At 40.5% G+C, this 16,437-nt stretch overlaps 1 protein-coding gene across 1 annotated transcript in view; it reads left to right on the top strand.

Annotated features, from left to right (window-relative positions):
- Positions 1–16,437, top strand: part of LOC104867533 (zinc finger protein 425) — a 71,712-nt gene that overhangs the window by 52,948 nt on the left and 2,327 nt on the right. Inside the window, exons 8-11 of the mRNA XM_033765984.1 lie at positions 163–304; positions 6,562–6,632; positions 10,333–10,459; positions 11,121–11,216. Of these exons, the coding sequence (XP_033621875.1) occupies positions 163–304; positions 6,562–6,632; positions 10,333–10,459; positions 11,121–11,216 (436 nt within the window). The remainder of the gene's footprint in view (positions 1–162; positions 305–6,561; positions 6,633–10,332; positions 10,460–11,120; positions 11,217–16,437) is intronic.

Genomic DNA, 16,437 nt, shown 5'->3' with positions numbered 1-16,437 from the left:
GCAGCCTCCTCAGGTGAATTTGGGGGTCTTACTATGAGTGGTCCTTCCTTCCTTGGACTCAGGTGAGCTCGAGCCCACTAGAGAATGTTTGGAGTGGGGACTCCCTTTTTGAGGCCTCCCAGGCGCGGTATCAAAACAGGCCAATCCCAGACTCAGAGGTAAGAACGCGCCATCTTGTCCGTGGCTGTTGTGGCTCTGGACTACGTTTCCCAGACTTCACAGCGGCCCAATGTTACAGATCTCCTGAAGTCGTGGCAGATCGGTTGCTCTACAAGGACCCTGACGCGACCAGTGGAGGCCGAAGGTGAGGGGTCTGGGAATCCGGGGCGGAGACGGGGCGTGTCCCGAGCCTCAAATCCCTGCGAGCTGGCGTGAGCGGCCAAGGATGCGTGATTCTAAAAGTGTCTTTGATTGTGGCTCCTTGACTACGTTTGAATGCCTGTGAGTGTGCGGTTGTAATCACTTATCTCCAAGGTGTGTGTCAGGTTGTTTTATGTAAACCGTGTTTGATGCTTGTGGAGGTGATACTGTGTGTGCCTCTGTTGTATATATGTGCCTGTCCTTCTTGTTCCTGGAAATATGAGTATAGTTGTGACTTTGTGACCGGTGTGGGTGCCTGTATGAATTACGTGACACTGTGGCCGTGTGTGGTACTGCGTGCAGTTGTCATGTGCATGTGACTGACGCAACACTGCATGTGTATCCCTGTTGTGTCCCTTGGAGAGGAGGGAGATTGTGACTATGTGACAGTGTGTACTGTTGTGTATACAGGCGTTGAGTATCTTTACTACTGTGACTGTGTTTGTGCCCCCTGAATGGGTGTGTGATTGTGACTGTGTAGGGCATTTTGGGGTGTTGATGTGAAGAGCCCGTGACTCTAGGGGAGTAGCTGTGTGATAAGGTGGTGAGTGGATTGTGTGACTGTGTGTTTTCTTAGTGTGTGGTTGTGACTGTTTGTAACGGTATGGCGGTGTCCGTGACTGTGTGGTCCCTGGAGAGGATATGCACTTAAGTTTGTGTGACAGACACATTGTACAGCACATGTCCCATTGTGAGGTGCCTGTGACTCCCGTGCTCTGACCCCTGCAAAATCTGTGAGGTTCTGAAGTTCAATGTAAATTTGCCCTTGAATAGTAATGACCTCAGTTTTTTAGGGTGACTTTGGGATCAAGCAGGTTTTTTGTTGTGTGGTTAAATATACATAACATAAAATTTATCATTTTAATCTTTTTTTAAAAAACAAGGTGTCACTGTGTTCAGGCTGGTCTTGAACTCACCATGTGATCCAGGCTTCTGCCTCATTTTCCCAAGTGCTAGGACTATAGGCATGTACCACCATGCCCAGCCATTTTGACCATGTTTAAGTGTATGGTGGAATTAAGTACATTCACAGTGCTTTGCTATCATTTCCAGAACTTTTAAAAGCTTTTAAATTCTTAAGAAACCATTGAACTGTTTTTCACATCAACTACTCCCTCTTATATTCCCGGGTTTTATTTCTCCACATCCATGTCAATGCTTGTTATTTTTATTTTTTTAGCAATAGCCACCTAATGCATGTCAAATGGCATTGCTCTAATAACTAGCAATACTGAACACTTATGTTTTTATTTATATACAGAGAGTCAAGCAGAACAATGAAAATGCTTTTACTATAGTAGAACGTTCAAAATTACTTTGCAAAAACAAAAAAACTCATCCAAAAAATTTTGCATTTAAGTGATTAAATGGAGAAGACACCCACGGTGTATCTAATAAAATGCTTTCTGCTTTGCAAACACTGTCTTATTTCATCTGGAAATTGTATATACTTGCAAATTAGTCATTCAAATAATGATTTTGATATTGATTCTCATCAAAATGTAGCAGAGAAGATAAATCAGTTGAAGCACTGGTAAAGAACCTTCGGTATTGTTTCAATCACACTAACTTCCTTTTTCATTCTCATCTATAACATAGACATTATCTCACTCACTCATTTTTTGGTACCAGGGATTGAACTCAGGCCCTTGCGCTTGTGAGGCAGACACCAGAACCACTGAGTTAAATCCCCAGCCACACTCATTTTTTTTTCCACTGCCAATAAAATAAATACCAGAGGGTGAAGGGAGAGCCGGGGAATGGGGAAAAAATAAGAACCAAGATACATCATGTAAAGGTACAAGATCCCAATGATGATGCAACTATACTGTATACCTAAAAAGCACCAATAAACTTAGTGAGAAAAAAAGTGGAATTTCAAGGTTTGACTAATGGGACAAAATTACTCTTAGGTGTTTGGAAAATACTTGAGAAAATAGGGTGGTGCAGAAACATCAGAAACTCCTCTGGCAAGAAGAGATTAAAGGAAGAAAATACAACTGGTTTTATAATACCCTGAGCTATTTCATGTTCAAAGGAGGATTTAAGAAAAAAATAGGTATTTTCTTTTTTTCAATCTAGGAATGGCTTATATTTAACAGAATTCAGAAATATATAAAAATCAATGCATAGTTATTGAAAAATAAGAAAATTTAAGATCATAATCCTGAGGAAACCAAAGTAATCTTTTTTTTTTTTTGGTACCAGGAATTGAACTTGGGTCCTTGTGTTTGCGAGGCAGGCCACCAAACCACTGAGCTAAATCCCTGGCCTTCAAAGTAATCTTTGAGAGCAAAATTTCCTGTTTTCCATCTGATTTTGTCTATATTGCTTATATTCTGTATTTATGTATTTTAAGTATTCTTATATTTATGTATATTTATATATTTAGAAATAAGACTATGTGATGACCAGCTGTTTCGTAACCTATTCTGTTTTCTGTTTTTACCATATCTTGAGCACTTTGTGTACTATTAAATTACTCTTAAATGTATAAGTACTGAAAATTACTGTGATATAGAAATATATAATTTATTTAACCAGTCTGTTCTTGTCTAACTCAAAATACTGAATATTTCTTGAGAATATACATATGTTTCAATATATTCATTTCGGACTGACATTTACCCTGGAAAATTTTGTTTACATCCAGAAAATTTGGTACATTTTGTTTAAATGGCAGAGAGGATATAGGAAAGGTTTCAATTAACATCCTAAATGCAACTGCTAAAATATCACAATGATGTAAATATTTTGATAAATGCATAAATTTGAGTATCAACAAAAGGGATCTGCAGCTATTGATGGCTCTTACAGAGACCATGTTATTATGTACAAAGAAACTAGTTGTTAATAATCATAGTAATTGTTCAGTGATAAGAAAGTGTTGTTTTCAGAAATTTTCATTCTGTGTTGCCCAGGCTGTGCTCAAACTTGTGATCCTCCTATCTGGCCTCCAAGAGTGGAGGTATTACAGCTGTGCACCACTATACCTAGCTTATATGTAGGTGTTTTCTTGTGTTTGTGTTATAAATCATTTGGAAGCTTTCTATTGAAATACGATGTGTTGTTGTTGTTTGGTACCAGGGATCAAACTCGAGACCTTGTGCTTGTGAGACAGGCGGCAGAACCACTTAGCTAAATCCCCAGCCCTTATTTTTTACATTTTAAATATTAGAAAAGGCTCTTGGTTAGAGATTTTACTCAGAATGATTGCCTTTTCAAAAATAAATTACTAATGTTAAGATGGAGCTAGCTATAGCTCTATCTGTCCAGCTTGCATAACTTGGCCAACTTTTTTCTCATCGCCTCAGTCCCCATAGTGGGGATGAATGGGCTCTAAAGAATGTAAATTTAAGGGCTGGGGGATGTAGCTTAGTGGCGCCTCACCTGTCTGGCAAGCACAAGGTCCTGAGTTCAATTCTTGGTACCAGGGGCGGGGTAGAATGTGAATTCAGAGACAGAAAAAATGTAGGGATATATCTTCAAGCTTTACTAGGTGGTATATAGACAGCTAAACTTTTTTTTTCATTGAATTTATTGGTACATTTTAGGTATACAGTACAGATACATTCATTATTGGGATCTTGTACCTTTACATGACAGGTCTTGGTTCTCATTTTTTCCCCTTGTCCCTGCCCTCCCTTCACCCCCTCCTCCCCTCTCCATTTACAAACACTTTATTTCCATTTTTTCATTTTCTCTAGCTAAACTTTGATTACAAGGATTTGCACAAAGTTCTGTTGTTAGAGATCTAAAAGAACATGCTTTTGTTGGGTCAATATCACCTTCTATAATTCATAATCTGCCTTTCCTTTCACATTGTGGGTTTGAGAAAAATTCCTTCGAAACATGTAGAGTTGGAAATAGAAAACTCATCTGCTATTGCTGAATCTTCCTCTGACTTTGTTATTTTGACCAATGGCCTCAGCCTGACTTTTTTTTTTTTTTTTTTTAATGTTGTGTGCAGAATACAGTGATAATGAGACCTGCTGGTCCTTGTCTTCAGAGTTATTTCACTCATGTGTCTTTATTTTCCAACCCCGTAAGTCAGCCTAGCATTGTCTGCCTCTAGATTCTATGGCTAATTACATTAAGATTAATTAAAATTATATAAAAAGTTTAGTTCCTTAGCATACTAGCCACAGTAACTCACATGGAGCTAGTGGCTACAATATTTATAGCTCAGTGATAAAGATTTCCACTTGTGCATAAAGTTCTTTTGGACAGCACTGGTCTAAGCTTTTTATCCAACTATACAAGGCCTTCTGAATTATCCTCTGTTCTCCAAATGCAACATATACTTTTGGTGTATTGTTTTTCCCACTGCATCTTACTCTGTTTGTGTTCTTTGTTCATTTTCCTGTCTATTAAATTTCTCTGCTTTTTTGTTTGTTTGTTTTTTGAATCAGGGTCTCACTATGTAGTTGAGGCTGACCTGGAACTCATTATGTAGCCCAGGCTGGTCTTGAACTCACAGCAATCCTCCTGCCTCAGCCTCCCCAGTGCTGGAATTACAGGTGTGTGCCACCATGCCCGGCAGTTCGCTGATTTTTTTAGAACCCATCTTACAAGAAATTTTCCTTGACACTACCCTAGTGATTAAATTAGACTTACTTTTGAACAGCCCTGACCATGGAAAGTGTCTTCCACCACTAATTAACATCAGCTTTAGTATCTTCTTTAAAAAACACTAGATTTTCTTTGGTTCTGTTTTTGTTTTCTTTTTTTTTAAGATAGGTTTTTGCCATTTGGTTCAAGCTGGTCTTGAATTCACTGTGTAGCCCAGGCTGGCCTCAAACTTGTATCAATTCTCCTGCCTCAGACTCCCCAGTGCGGGGATTACAGGTTTGCACCATAAACACTGGATTTTTATTACTTTGAGAAATAGGCCATTCACAGGACTCCAGACACAGCACAGCCAATCCTCATAGTGAAGAAGTAATGTTCCACAGGGAAGTAGTAGGAAGAGCTTAGATAGGAAATAAGGAGTTCTGAGCCAAGAAGCACCTAGAAATTAATTTCTCAACGAGGTCTGAATGTACTGGTATTCATATAAGATACCTGTATTATTGTGGTTTTCTTGTTCCTGTCTGGAGATTTCATGTGGGGCTGAAGGCTTTAATAGAGCTTATGCAATAGGTGGTGTTGCCCAATTTGGGGCTTGGAAGGAGGAAGTAAAACATTTGAGGTACCCAAGAGGTTTTGCCTGAAGTTAGAAACTGTATTTACATTTGGCCTACACATGTGTTCTTTGGTTCTAGCCTAGTGATGCTGACCTTATTCTTAAGGGATAAAGTGCATTATAATCCTCCTTGCTGCTGGACATAGTGGCACACATCTATAATCCCAGGACTCAGGAGGCTGAGGCAGGAGGATTACCACGAGTCTGAAGTCAGCCTAGGCTCCGTAGTGAGTTCAACACCTGCCTGAATTACATAGTGAGACCCTTTCTCCAAAAACTAAAAAAAAAGCAAAAATCTTCCTTGTAGTTTTTCCACTTGGAGCAGGTGGGAGCACCTAAGTCCCATCCATAGTTTAGCATCAACGAGGGACTAGCCAGGGGTGGTGACATATGCCTGTAATCCCAGTTTTCTCAGGAGGCCGAGGCAGGAGGATCAGAAGTTTGAGCCCAGCCAGGACCACTTAGACCCTCTTTCAAACTATAAATAGGTAGATAAGTGGGTAGGTGGATGAGTGGATGGATGGATGGATGGATGGATGGATGGATACATAGATAGACAGGGCTGACAGCATTAGCTCAGTGGTAAAGCAGTTGCCTAGTGTGGGTTTAATCCTCAATGTCATAAAATAAAAAAGTTGGACTACCTCAGGCGTTATCCCACCCTCTGATATGCTTGGATTCTGTGTCAATGCCGGGGTGCATCTACCTGGAAATCATCTTGCTGCTTTCCGGTTCCCTGGTGTGTAGTATGGGGCTGGGTTTTGTTAGCAGTAGTCTTTAATATTCTTATGGGGTAGGACAATAGGAGGGCAAGCAAAGCAGGTGCAGTACAAGCACAGTTATTTCACACCTGTCTGAATGTGCCAGCCTGCACACATGATGCCTGTGTTACTGTGGTTTTTTTGCTTCTATCTGTGGCCTCCATGTGGGACTGGAGGCTTTAGTAGAGAGCTTGGGAGTGCTGAGGCGAGTTCCTTTTATCAGAAATTTACTCTTCTTCTATTTTGCTTTTTCAGATCCTTACACTTGTCCAAGAGAAGAATTCAGAAAAAGCAGAGGTCAAATAATTCCAAAAGCCATGGCCAATGTGAGTTGAAATTTCTGCTATCCTTGGAAATTCGATCTTCCTTTTAGATCAAATGAACATTTGTGTTCTTTATCCTGAAACATCTGTAACCCGCTTGAAGTTCCACCATTCCAGGAAACAAGTGATCGTGACCTACTTTCTTCAGTGGCCTTCTTTTCCCCAGTGTCATTTGCATACACATGTAAAACTTTTACCAGAGCACCAGTGGAATAGAAATATGCTCTCTTGAGAAAAGGGGAAAAGCCTCCTGTATCAGACATCCATAATTTAATGGGTCTAAAGATGAGATGGTTTTTGTTTTTTGAGACGGTTCTCGCTATGTAGTTCAAGCTGGCTTTGACCACACCATGTAGCCCAGACTGGTCTCAAACTTGCAGTGATCATTCTGCCTCAGCCTTCTGAGTGGTGGGATCATATGTATGCACCACCAAGCCCAGCCTAAAGATGAGATATTTTGATCTCCTTCATTGACTTTTTTATTTGTTTTTTTTTTTGAGACAGAATCTTGCTATGTAATTCAGCCTGGTTTCAAACTTACAGTGATCCTCCTGCCTTAGCCTCCCAAGTGCTGAGATTACGGGTGTGCCACCATGCCTGGCAACCTTCTATTTTAAATGTCACTCTATCTTTAAAAAAATCGTAAAACATTTCATACAATCAAATAATACATACAAAAGCATAAAGAATAATAAAATGAGTACTGAAATAGTTACCACCCCGATTAATATGCTACCTAAGCAGCTTCCATTCCCTTCTCTGATCCTATTACCATCCCCACCAATAATAGCTACTACTTTTAATTTTGAGTTTATCAATCTTGTGGTTTCTGTAATAGTTCTAGAATATATAACTGCAAACTAATCAATATATTATCATTATTTGCTTTTAAATTTGATCTAACAATATAATATGTATGTTTTTATGTGATTAATTTTTTTTCACCTAATGCAGTATGTTTTCAAATGATTCTGTATAACTAGGTCAGCAGTACTCAAGTCATGACCTTGAGACCCTTTCCAGAGATCTGCAGGATCAAAATAATTTAATAATAATACTAACACCATATTTACCTTTTTCATTCACATTCTCTAATGAATGTATAGAGCAGTTTTGCAGATGCCATGTGATCTATGTTATGCCAACGATTGAATGCAGGAGCAAATATGAAAATACAGCTGTCTTTAGCCGGGCGTGGTGGTGCACACCTGTAATTCCAGCACTCAGGAGGCTGAGGCAGGAGGATCACTGTGAGTTCGAGACCAGCCTGAGGTACATAGTGAGTTCCAGGTCAGTCTCAACTACATAGTGAGACCCTGTCTCAAAAAACAAAAACAAAAAAACAAACAAAAAATGGGACAACCAACAGCCAGGCATGTTAGCACACACCTGTCATCTCAGCTACGTGGGAAGGAAGCTGAGGTGGGAAGGTCACAAGTTTGAGGCCAGCCCAGGAAGTTTAGCAAGAATCCCATCTGAAAAAGAAAACGGTGCAACTAGTCCTTATGGATGCTGTAGGACATAACATACATACACCATGTCTGACATATTCTGCCTGCCCCCCAAAAATGGAAATCGGGGCTCTATGTCTAACTATTATTTCACAGAAACTATGCAAGGCAACATATTATGTTGTGAGGATACACTCAGCCAAATCCGGAATGTGGGAAATTCTATATAATCAAATATTCCTTTAATAAATAAATGGAGATTTTTTTAAATTTTAAGGGTTGTTAGAGATTTGAAAGATTTTGGGAGACCCATCAACAAAGTACCATGTATGAATCTTGTTTTTTTCTTTCTTTTTTGGTGCTGCGGATCAAACTCAGGCCCTTGCACTTGCGAGGCAGTCACCAGAACCACTGAGCTAAATCCCTGGCCCTAATCTTGTTTGACTCCTTATTTGAACAGGACAGCCATTAAAAAACAAATCTCTGCGATTGCGGCAAAATGGATGGAACTGCCCGGCACGGTGACACATGCCTGTGATCCCAGCACTCAGGCTGAGGCAGGAGGATTCCTGTGAGTTTGAGACCAGCCTTGGCTATATAGTGAGTGAGTTCAAGGCCAGCCTGAGCTGCATAGTGAGACCCTGTCTCAAAAAAAAATTTTTTTTTAAAAGGATGGAACTGGGGATCATTATGTTAAGTCAGGCCCAGAAGGACAAATGCCACATGTTCTCACTCATGTAAAGGTTAAAACAGTTAATTTCAGGGCCGGGATTTAGCTCAGTGGTTCTACCACCTGCCTTGCAAGCGCAAGGACCCAAGTTTGATCCCGGGTACCAAAAAAACAAAAAGAGGAGTAGATAAGGAGAACCAAAATGCAGTTAGATAGGAGGAACAAATTCAAGTATTCTGTAGTACCATGGAGTAACTATAGTTTACAAAAAGGTATATTCTGTAAAAAACTAGACTAGAGGAATTTAAAGGCCCTAACACAAAGAAATGATAAATGTTTAAATGTTTAAAGAACTCACTTTTTTTTCTTTTTTTTTTATTGGTACCAGGGATTAAACTCAGGTCCTTATGCTTATGAGGCAGGTGCCAGAACCACTGAACTGAATCCCTGGCCCTAAAGATCTCAAATGTTCATCATACTACTTTGATCATTGTAGGCATGTATCTAATTAACACACTGTACCCTATAAATATGGGCAATTAAAAAAATAAATCACTTTTTTGTTTGTTTGAGGCAGGGTCTTGCTATATAGTTCAAACTGACCTTGAACTCTCTATATTGCCCAGGCAGGCCTTGAACTCACAGCGATCCTCCTACCTCAGCCTCCCAAATACTGGGATTATAGGCGTGCGCCACCACACCTGGCTACAAATAAGTCCCTTTTGAAAAAAATTGGAATAATTTGAACTTAATCTGACCTATTAGGAAATTATTGTTAATTTTATTAAGTATGACAATGATATTCAGGTTGTTATACTTTTTAAACTTTAACTTATTCATTCTTTGGTGCTGAGGATCAAACTCAATGCCTTACACATGCTAAGCATGCTCTGTGGTGCCACTGGAAAAAAAATTTGTACCTATTTGATACTAAAGTATTTGTGGGTAAAGTATTAGTGATATTTGCTTTGTGACGTTTGCCTTAAAACACACTAATGATAGCCAGGGATTTAGCTCAGTGGTACCATGCCTGCCTCACAAGCACAAAGTCCTCAGTACTGGAGGAAAAAAAAAACTAGCAATAAAAGATGGAAAGAAATTTAAAAAAACAAAATATGCAAAATCTTAATTGTTGATGGAGAGTAATGGGTTCATAGGGTTCATAATTATTCTCTATGCTCTTGTGTATTTTGAAATATTTCATAGTAAGAAGTGAAAAAGCCAGGGGGGATGGTACGTGCCTGTAGTCTTAGCTACTCAGGAGGCTGAGGCAGGAGGATCACAAGTTAGAGCCCTGCCTAGGCAATTTAGCATGGGCCTGTGTCAAGTGGGAGCAGACGGGGATGGGGGATTTAGATCAGTAAAGCATTTGCCTATTTTCCTACCACTTGGGATTTCATAAAAAAGGAGAGAGAAAGAGAAGTTTAAAAATGAAGTCTTTGGGGCCGGGGATTTAGCTCAGCCGTTCAGTGGCCTGCCTTACAAGCACAAGGACCTGAGTTCAATCCCCGGTACCAAAAAACAAAACAAAACAAAAATGAAGTCTTTACTTTATTATTAATGTGTGGGTTTATTGTTTCAGGGATTGGTGACATTCAGGGATGTGGCCATAGAGTTCTCTCAGGAAGAATGGAACTGTCTGGAACCTTCCCAGAGGGACTTATACAGAGATGTGACTTTGGAGAACTTCAGTCACTTGGTCGCACTAGGTAAGGCTAATGCTCACTCGGGGACAGATGGGAAATGAGGCACCAGGGACTAGAACGGTGGGAATCAGCTGTCTCCACCTTTAGCCTGAAGGAGTGAAAAGAGGAAGCGGTGCCACCAGAGGAGATGCTGAGGACTGGAGTCCAACCAGCTTTCAGAACTCCGGGGTCTAAGGAGGGAGGCACAGAGTAAGACATGCCCTGCACTCCCCGCCTCCTCCTGTTCACAGGCGGACACTGTTCTTCTGCCAAGCCGACAGCAAGCCTCAGGGCAGGGTGCCACAGTCCATACAGGGTGGCTGTCTGGGGCAGAAAACCCAGCACGGAGCAGAGCCGTCCAAGGAATGGCTTGGAAGGGAAGGAGAGGGTTGATGCAGTATAACCACCATAGTTATCTGTTCGTGTAATTTAGAACTAGCCTTCTGGGATGTCTAGGCAACTTACAAGTTTCTGAATGAACTTTGGTCCTCCATACCAAGATTATTGTTCGTCCTTTGTAGAGTTGGGAATGAGTAGTTCCACTGGTCACCTGCATCCTCCTTCCCATCTTTGGCCAGCCTTCACTCCTTCCTCCTTATAAGTGGCCCGATTCCTTGGTGACCAAGGGACTGGGTTTGAATTTTGGAACAGTATGATCATGTCCCATTTCCTTTCCTTTAAACAGGACTTTCCATGTCAAAGCCTGAAGTCATCTCCTTATTGGAGCAAGGAAAAGAGCCATGGGTGGTTACAGAGGACTTGACGGAACCATGGTATCAAGGCGAGTAAGGGCTGATCCTGTGGGGGAGGTCTTGGGATAACAGCGCAGTGAGTCAGTCACCTGATGGCTGTAGCTTGAGTTTTTGTCAGGCAGCTCCCCTCACAGCCTTGCTGTGGAAAGAAGGCTGAAGCTGTCAGCAGCACAGCATCAGCTCCCAAGAGAACCTTTCCCTCTCTGTTTAGTTCCTCTCTGTTCTTTCTCACAGTTGCTTCCCATTTCAGAAAGGGATGTACCCTTTTCTTCCCCAGTGGCTGTCCTTTTGCATGGACTCTGAATCCTTTTTTTTCTCCAAGTATCTTAGAAAAAATTTGTTATCTTAAAAATGCTGGGCACGGTGGCATACTCGTGTAATCTTTGCACTCAGAGAGGCTGAGGCAGGAGAATCACATGTTGAGCTCAGCCTGGCAATTTAGGGGCTTAATAAGACCCTGTCTCCAAATAAAAAAGATGCCCGGGCTGTAGTTCAGTGTGAAGGCCCTGGGTTCAGTCTCCAGTACAGCAAGCAAGCGAGGGGAAAAGACAGAAAGAGGAAAAGGGAAGGAAGAGAAAAAGAATAAAAAAGAGAAAGGGAAAAGAAAGGAAGGGAAGGAAGAGACAGAGGGAGAAGAAAAGAACGGGGAAAGGAAGGGAAGAAAAAGGAAGAAAGGAAAGGGCAGAGAAGACAAAGAGTGAAATAAAGGAAATAAATTTAATTTAGCAGTTCATTTATTCCTGTAGTCTCAACTCACTTTTTATAGTCCCAACCCTTGAGAGGTATGGTTGTATAGGGTTGAGAGCGTAGACTCTGGAGTTCCACTACCTATATTCAAGTCCTGACTCTGCTATTTAGTAGTTCTGCTAGTTTAAAGTACGTACATTGTAGCCAGGATTCTGTTAGTTTCCTTTCTGAATCAGTGTGAGATTCCTAGATTTGGAAAAAGGGAATTCAGTTCATTCTCATTCGTTGTTAAAATTATTATGTTCATTCTTACTTTGATCATTTTGTTTTATATTTTTCTATTACTCATTCTTTTCATTTACAGCTATTTGTTTTCCTTATGTTTTATTAACATTTCTCCATCAAGTGGTTTTGAATTTGTATTTTCTTTCTCTCTCTGTCTTTGTGCATGTGTCTGTCTGTCTGTCTATTTGTACTGAAGATTGAACCCAGGGCCTTTGCACTAAGCTACATCTCAGCCCTTTTAAAATTTTTGCTAGAGGTTTAGCTCAGAGGTTCTGCTGCCTGCCTCACAAGTGCAAGGGCCTGAGTTCAATCCCCGTTACAAAAACAAAAAACAAAAAAAAAACTTTAAAAATTTTTTATCTTGAGGTAGGGGCTTGCTGAATTGCTGAAGTTGCCCAAGCTGAGTTTGAACTTGAGATCTTGCCACAGCATCCCAGAGTGCTGGAACTATGGCACTATACAGCCTATTACTGTGATGTTTGCTTAAATTTTTTGTGTCCCTATTCCTTTGCCATTCATTAATTGAAAGTCTTTAAGAAGAGCCATCCCTACCCCCCATTCACTTATTTATTTATTCATTCATTTGTGGGCTTAGGGCTATTTATTTTAGTCTATGGATTGCAGTCAGTACTTTAATTATATCATTGCTCAAATTCTTCAAACATTAACCAAGGAGAACTCCTTCAGGTTGGCTCCTGGGTTCACTCAACATGCCTTTTTTTTTCCTACTACAGATTGAAATCAGGGTCTTGCACATGCTAGGCAAGCATTCTCTGACAGCTACATCTCCAGCCCTGCCCTCATCCTTTTATAACTACTTCCACATTTTATTTATTTATTTATCTATTTATTTATTTATTTCTTTATTGGTACCGGGGAACAGGAACTCAGGACCTTACACTTGTGAGGCAGGTGGCAGAACCACTGAACTAAATTCCCGGCCCTACTTCCATATTTTATGATACCACACCATATTCCAGTCCCCTTCCCCCTTTTTTTTTTTTTTTGCAATACTGGGGATGGAATATAGAATCTCATGCATCCTAGGCAAGTGCTCTACCCCTGGCATCTCCCCTATCTTTTTTTGAGACAGTCTAAGTAAATTTCCCAGAGCACCCTTGAACTTGGGATCATTCTGCCTCAGCCTCTCAAGTAGCTATAAATAACAAGCCTATAGCAGTGCACATAGTTCTTATTCCAGTCTCTTACCATGTATTTTTCCTGCCTCAGCCCTGATATTAACTATTCCTCAGAGGAGACCTGCTTCCTTTTATTGAAGAATGATATGAAGTAGTATCTTTAAATTTCATTTTCTGCTCAGCATGGATGGCACATGCCTGTAATCCCAGCACTCGGGAGCTGAGGCAGGAGGATTGTGGTGAGTTCAAGACCAGCCTGGACTACATAGTGAGACCCTGTCTCAAACAAACAAACTAGCAACAGATGGATAAAGAAAATGCTGTATATACCAAATACACAATAGTGTATTTCTGTTCAGCCTTTAAAAAGAAGGAAGCCCTTGTCTTTTGTGATAACATGTATTGGAAATAAGCCCCCAAACTCAATTTGGTGGTGTAGGTAATGAAGCACCCAGACACCAAGAAATCTCACTCAACAAGGTTTTTCGCTTTTGCAGAAGGGCACAAACACACCCCCGCAACGAGGTAGCAGGTGCACAGGACAAAGGAGGGTTGCCCCTTTGATCCCTAACACAGGAGAAGCAGCTGACCTTTTCCTCCATGGCTGGGTTGAAGGTTATGGTCTATCCTGATTAGCTAGTTTAAGCAGCACAGTGTGTTGCTGGGCAGGATTGTTAAGGCAGGGGAGAGTCGGGGTCAGGGGCAGTGAAAGTCCTTGGCTGTTGGTAAATTATCTTTAGCTCTTAGCTGTGTTTCCAGAGTTTCAACTGAGCAGGCGTCTCTCATAATTTGGTATGTTTAGGAGGGGCCGCCTAGAGTGGACTACAGTCCAAAATGGAGGCACTCTTGTTTGATAGAAAAGGCAGAGTTTAGGGCCCAGGGATTTAGGTCAGTGCTGCCACACCTGCCTGGCAAGTGCAAGGTCCTGAGTTCAATCTCCAGTACCAAAATAAACAAATAAATAAAAAGCAGAGCTATTGTTTCTCACACATGTGTGAATCTGGAAGACATTATGTTAAGCGAAATAAGCCAGACACAGAAAGAAAAATACCATATGATCTCAATTATATGTGAAATCTAAAAAGGTCAAACTCATCTAAAGAAAGAGGAGAATGGTAAGTACCGGGATTTAGATAGGGAGAGGAGGTGGATCTGGGAGATGCTGTGCTTAGGTGCAAAGTTGTATTTAGTAAGTTCAAGTGCTCTTTGTACAGAACAGTGACTATAGCTGATAACAGTATATTGCGTCATGAGTTGTTTTGTCTTTGGGGATTTTTATTTTTGTTCTGGTGCTGGGATTGAAGTCAGGGCTTCACCCAAGATAACTAAGCACACACTGTACCACTCAGCTACACTCCCATCCCTGCATTATTTGTTCAGTACGAAAACCGGAGGGAAAAAAAACCTACCTGGATTTATTCTGGTAGATGATATAATATATGGATCTGATTTTTCTTTATTTTGGTACCGGGGATCAAACTCGGGTCCTTACACTTGCAAGGCAGGCAGCGGAACCACTGAGCTAAATCCCCGGCCCTATGATTTTTCTTTTCTCAAATAACTGATTAGTTGCCCTGATATTATTTACTACAAAAACTGTTTATCCCTTTGAGATACTGCCTTTATAGTTTATTCAAAAAAATTTTTTTGGACCGGGGATCAAATTCAGGACCTTGCACTTGTGAGATAGGTATGGCACAACTGAGCTAAATCCAGACTTCAATTTTAATAAACTTTCATCTATTTCTGTCCTTTGTATTGTGTTCTACTGGCCTGTCTATCTGGAATCCAACATTTACTCATTCCCAAATCCATTACCAAAAATATGCTCTATTCTAAGAGTTGATTACAGTCACTATTGAGAAAGATGTTGTTTCTGCCTTTGAGGAAATTCAGAAGCAAGAAAACTAATAAATCAACAAATGCATACATGAAAATATAATTATAGCTGATAAAAGTGTTACAGAGACAGGGCACAGCAGTGCAAAAGAGAATAAATATATATAATTAGGGTTAGCAAGCTGAAAACTTTTTTGAAAGTGAGTTTTCACCTGAGACCTGAAGGATAAGAAAAGAGTGCAGCGAGATGCTTCAAGGAAGCCTATGGTTTGGTACCAAGGTGAGGGGAGAGTGCTCAACATGAAGATGCATTCTGTGGTTTAGACATTGTTAAGAAAGACAGCAAGGGCCAGGGATTTCGAAGTCTCCTGTTTCAAAAGTGTAAGGTCCGAGTTCAATCCCTGGTACAAAAAATAAATAAATAAGTAAATAAACCAGCAGGGACCCACTTTGCCAAAAGGATTGTGAGCTGCAGCACTGCGTTTGGAATGTACTCTCAGCTCAGTGGGAAGGCAGTTAGAAATCCAGGCAGAGATTTTCATTTTGTTTGACCTCAATATCATGAGGTAGGACATGTTACAGGGATTGCCTCAAATTGGGCATAGTGGTGTACACCTGTAATCCTAGTCTCTCGGGAGGCTGAGACAGGAGAATCATGCCCGCATCTTACAAAACAAGCATACAAATTTAAAAAGTAGAAATGCTTTGTCTATAAGAAGTGTCCAGAATAGGCAAAGGCATAAAGACAAAAGCAGTAGCTCTCTGCCTAATCATTAGCAGCTGCCCAGGGGGTGAAGGAGTGGGAATGTGCTACAAGCCACTGAATTGTGCCTTTCAAGATGGTTTAAGTGGGAAATTTTATATTATGTGAATTTAAGCTCAATTTAAAAATATGCATATGTATGAGGTTCAATCCCCGGCACCACAGAACTCCCTTCTGGCACCATATAAGCTCATACATATTTGTGCTTTCATGTGCTTTTGAGAAATTGGCCACTACTTGAGACTTATTTAAGCTATTCACTTTTTATGGTTATTATTTTCATTCTATTTTACTGTAGATTTTTTTATTTTGTTTTGTTTTTGTACCAGGGATTGAACTCTGGGACCTTGTGCTTGTCAAACAGGCAGCAGAACTACTGTAGAATTTTTTTTTTTCAATTTTTTTTTCTTTCTTTTTATTGAGGTTTTTGGTACAATCTAGGTATACAATACAATTACATTCATCCTTGGGATTCTGTACCTTTACATAATAGGTCTTGATTCTCATTTTTCCCCTTGTCCCTGCCCTCCCTCCACC

Source organism: Fukomys damarensis, unplaced genomic scaffold, assembly GCF_012274545.1.
Source record: "Fukomys damarensis isolate Sample0158 unplaced genomic scaffold, DMR_v1.0_HiC HiC_scaffold_19, whole genome shotgun sequence".
NCBI classification, from domain to species: Eukaryota; Metazoa; Chordata; class Mammalia; order Rodentia; family Bathyergidae; genus Fukomys; species Fukomys damarensis.
Note: the sequence above shows the minus strand (reverse complement) of the source record. Positions and strands in the feature narration are given on the sequence as shown.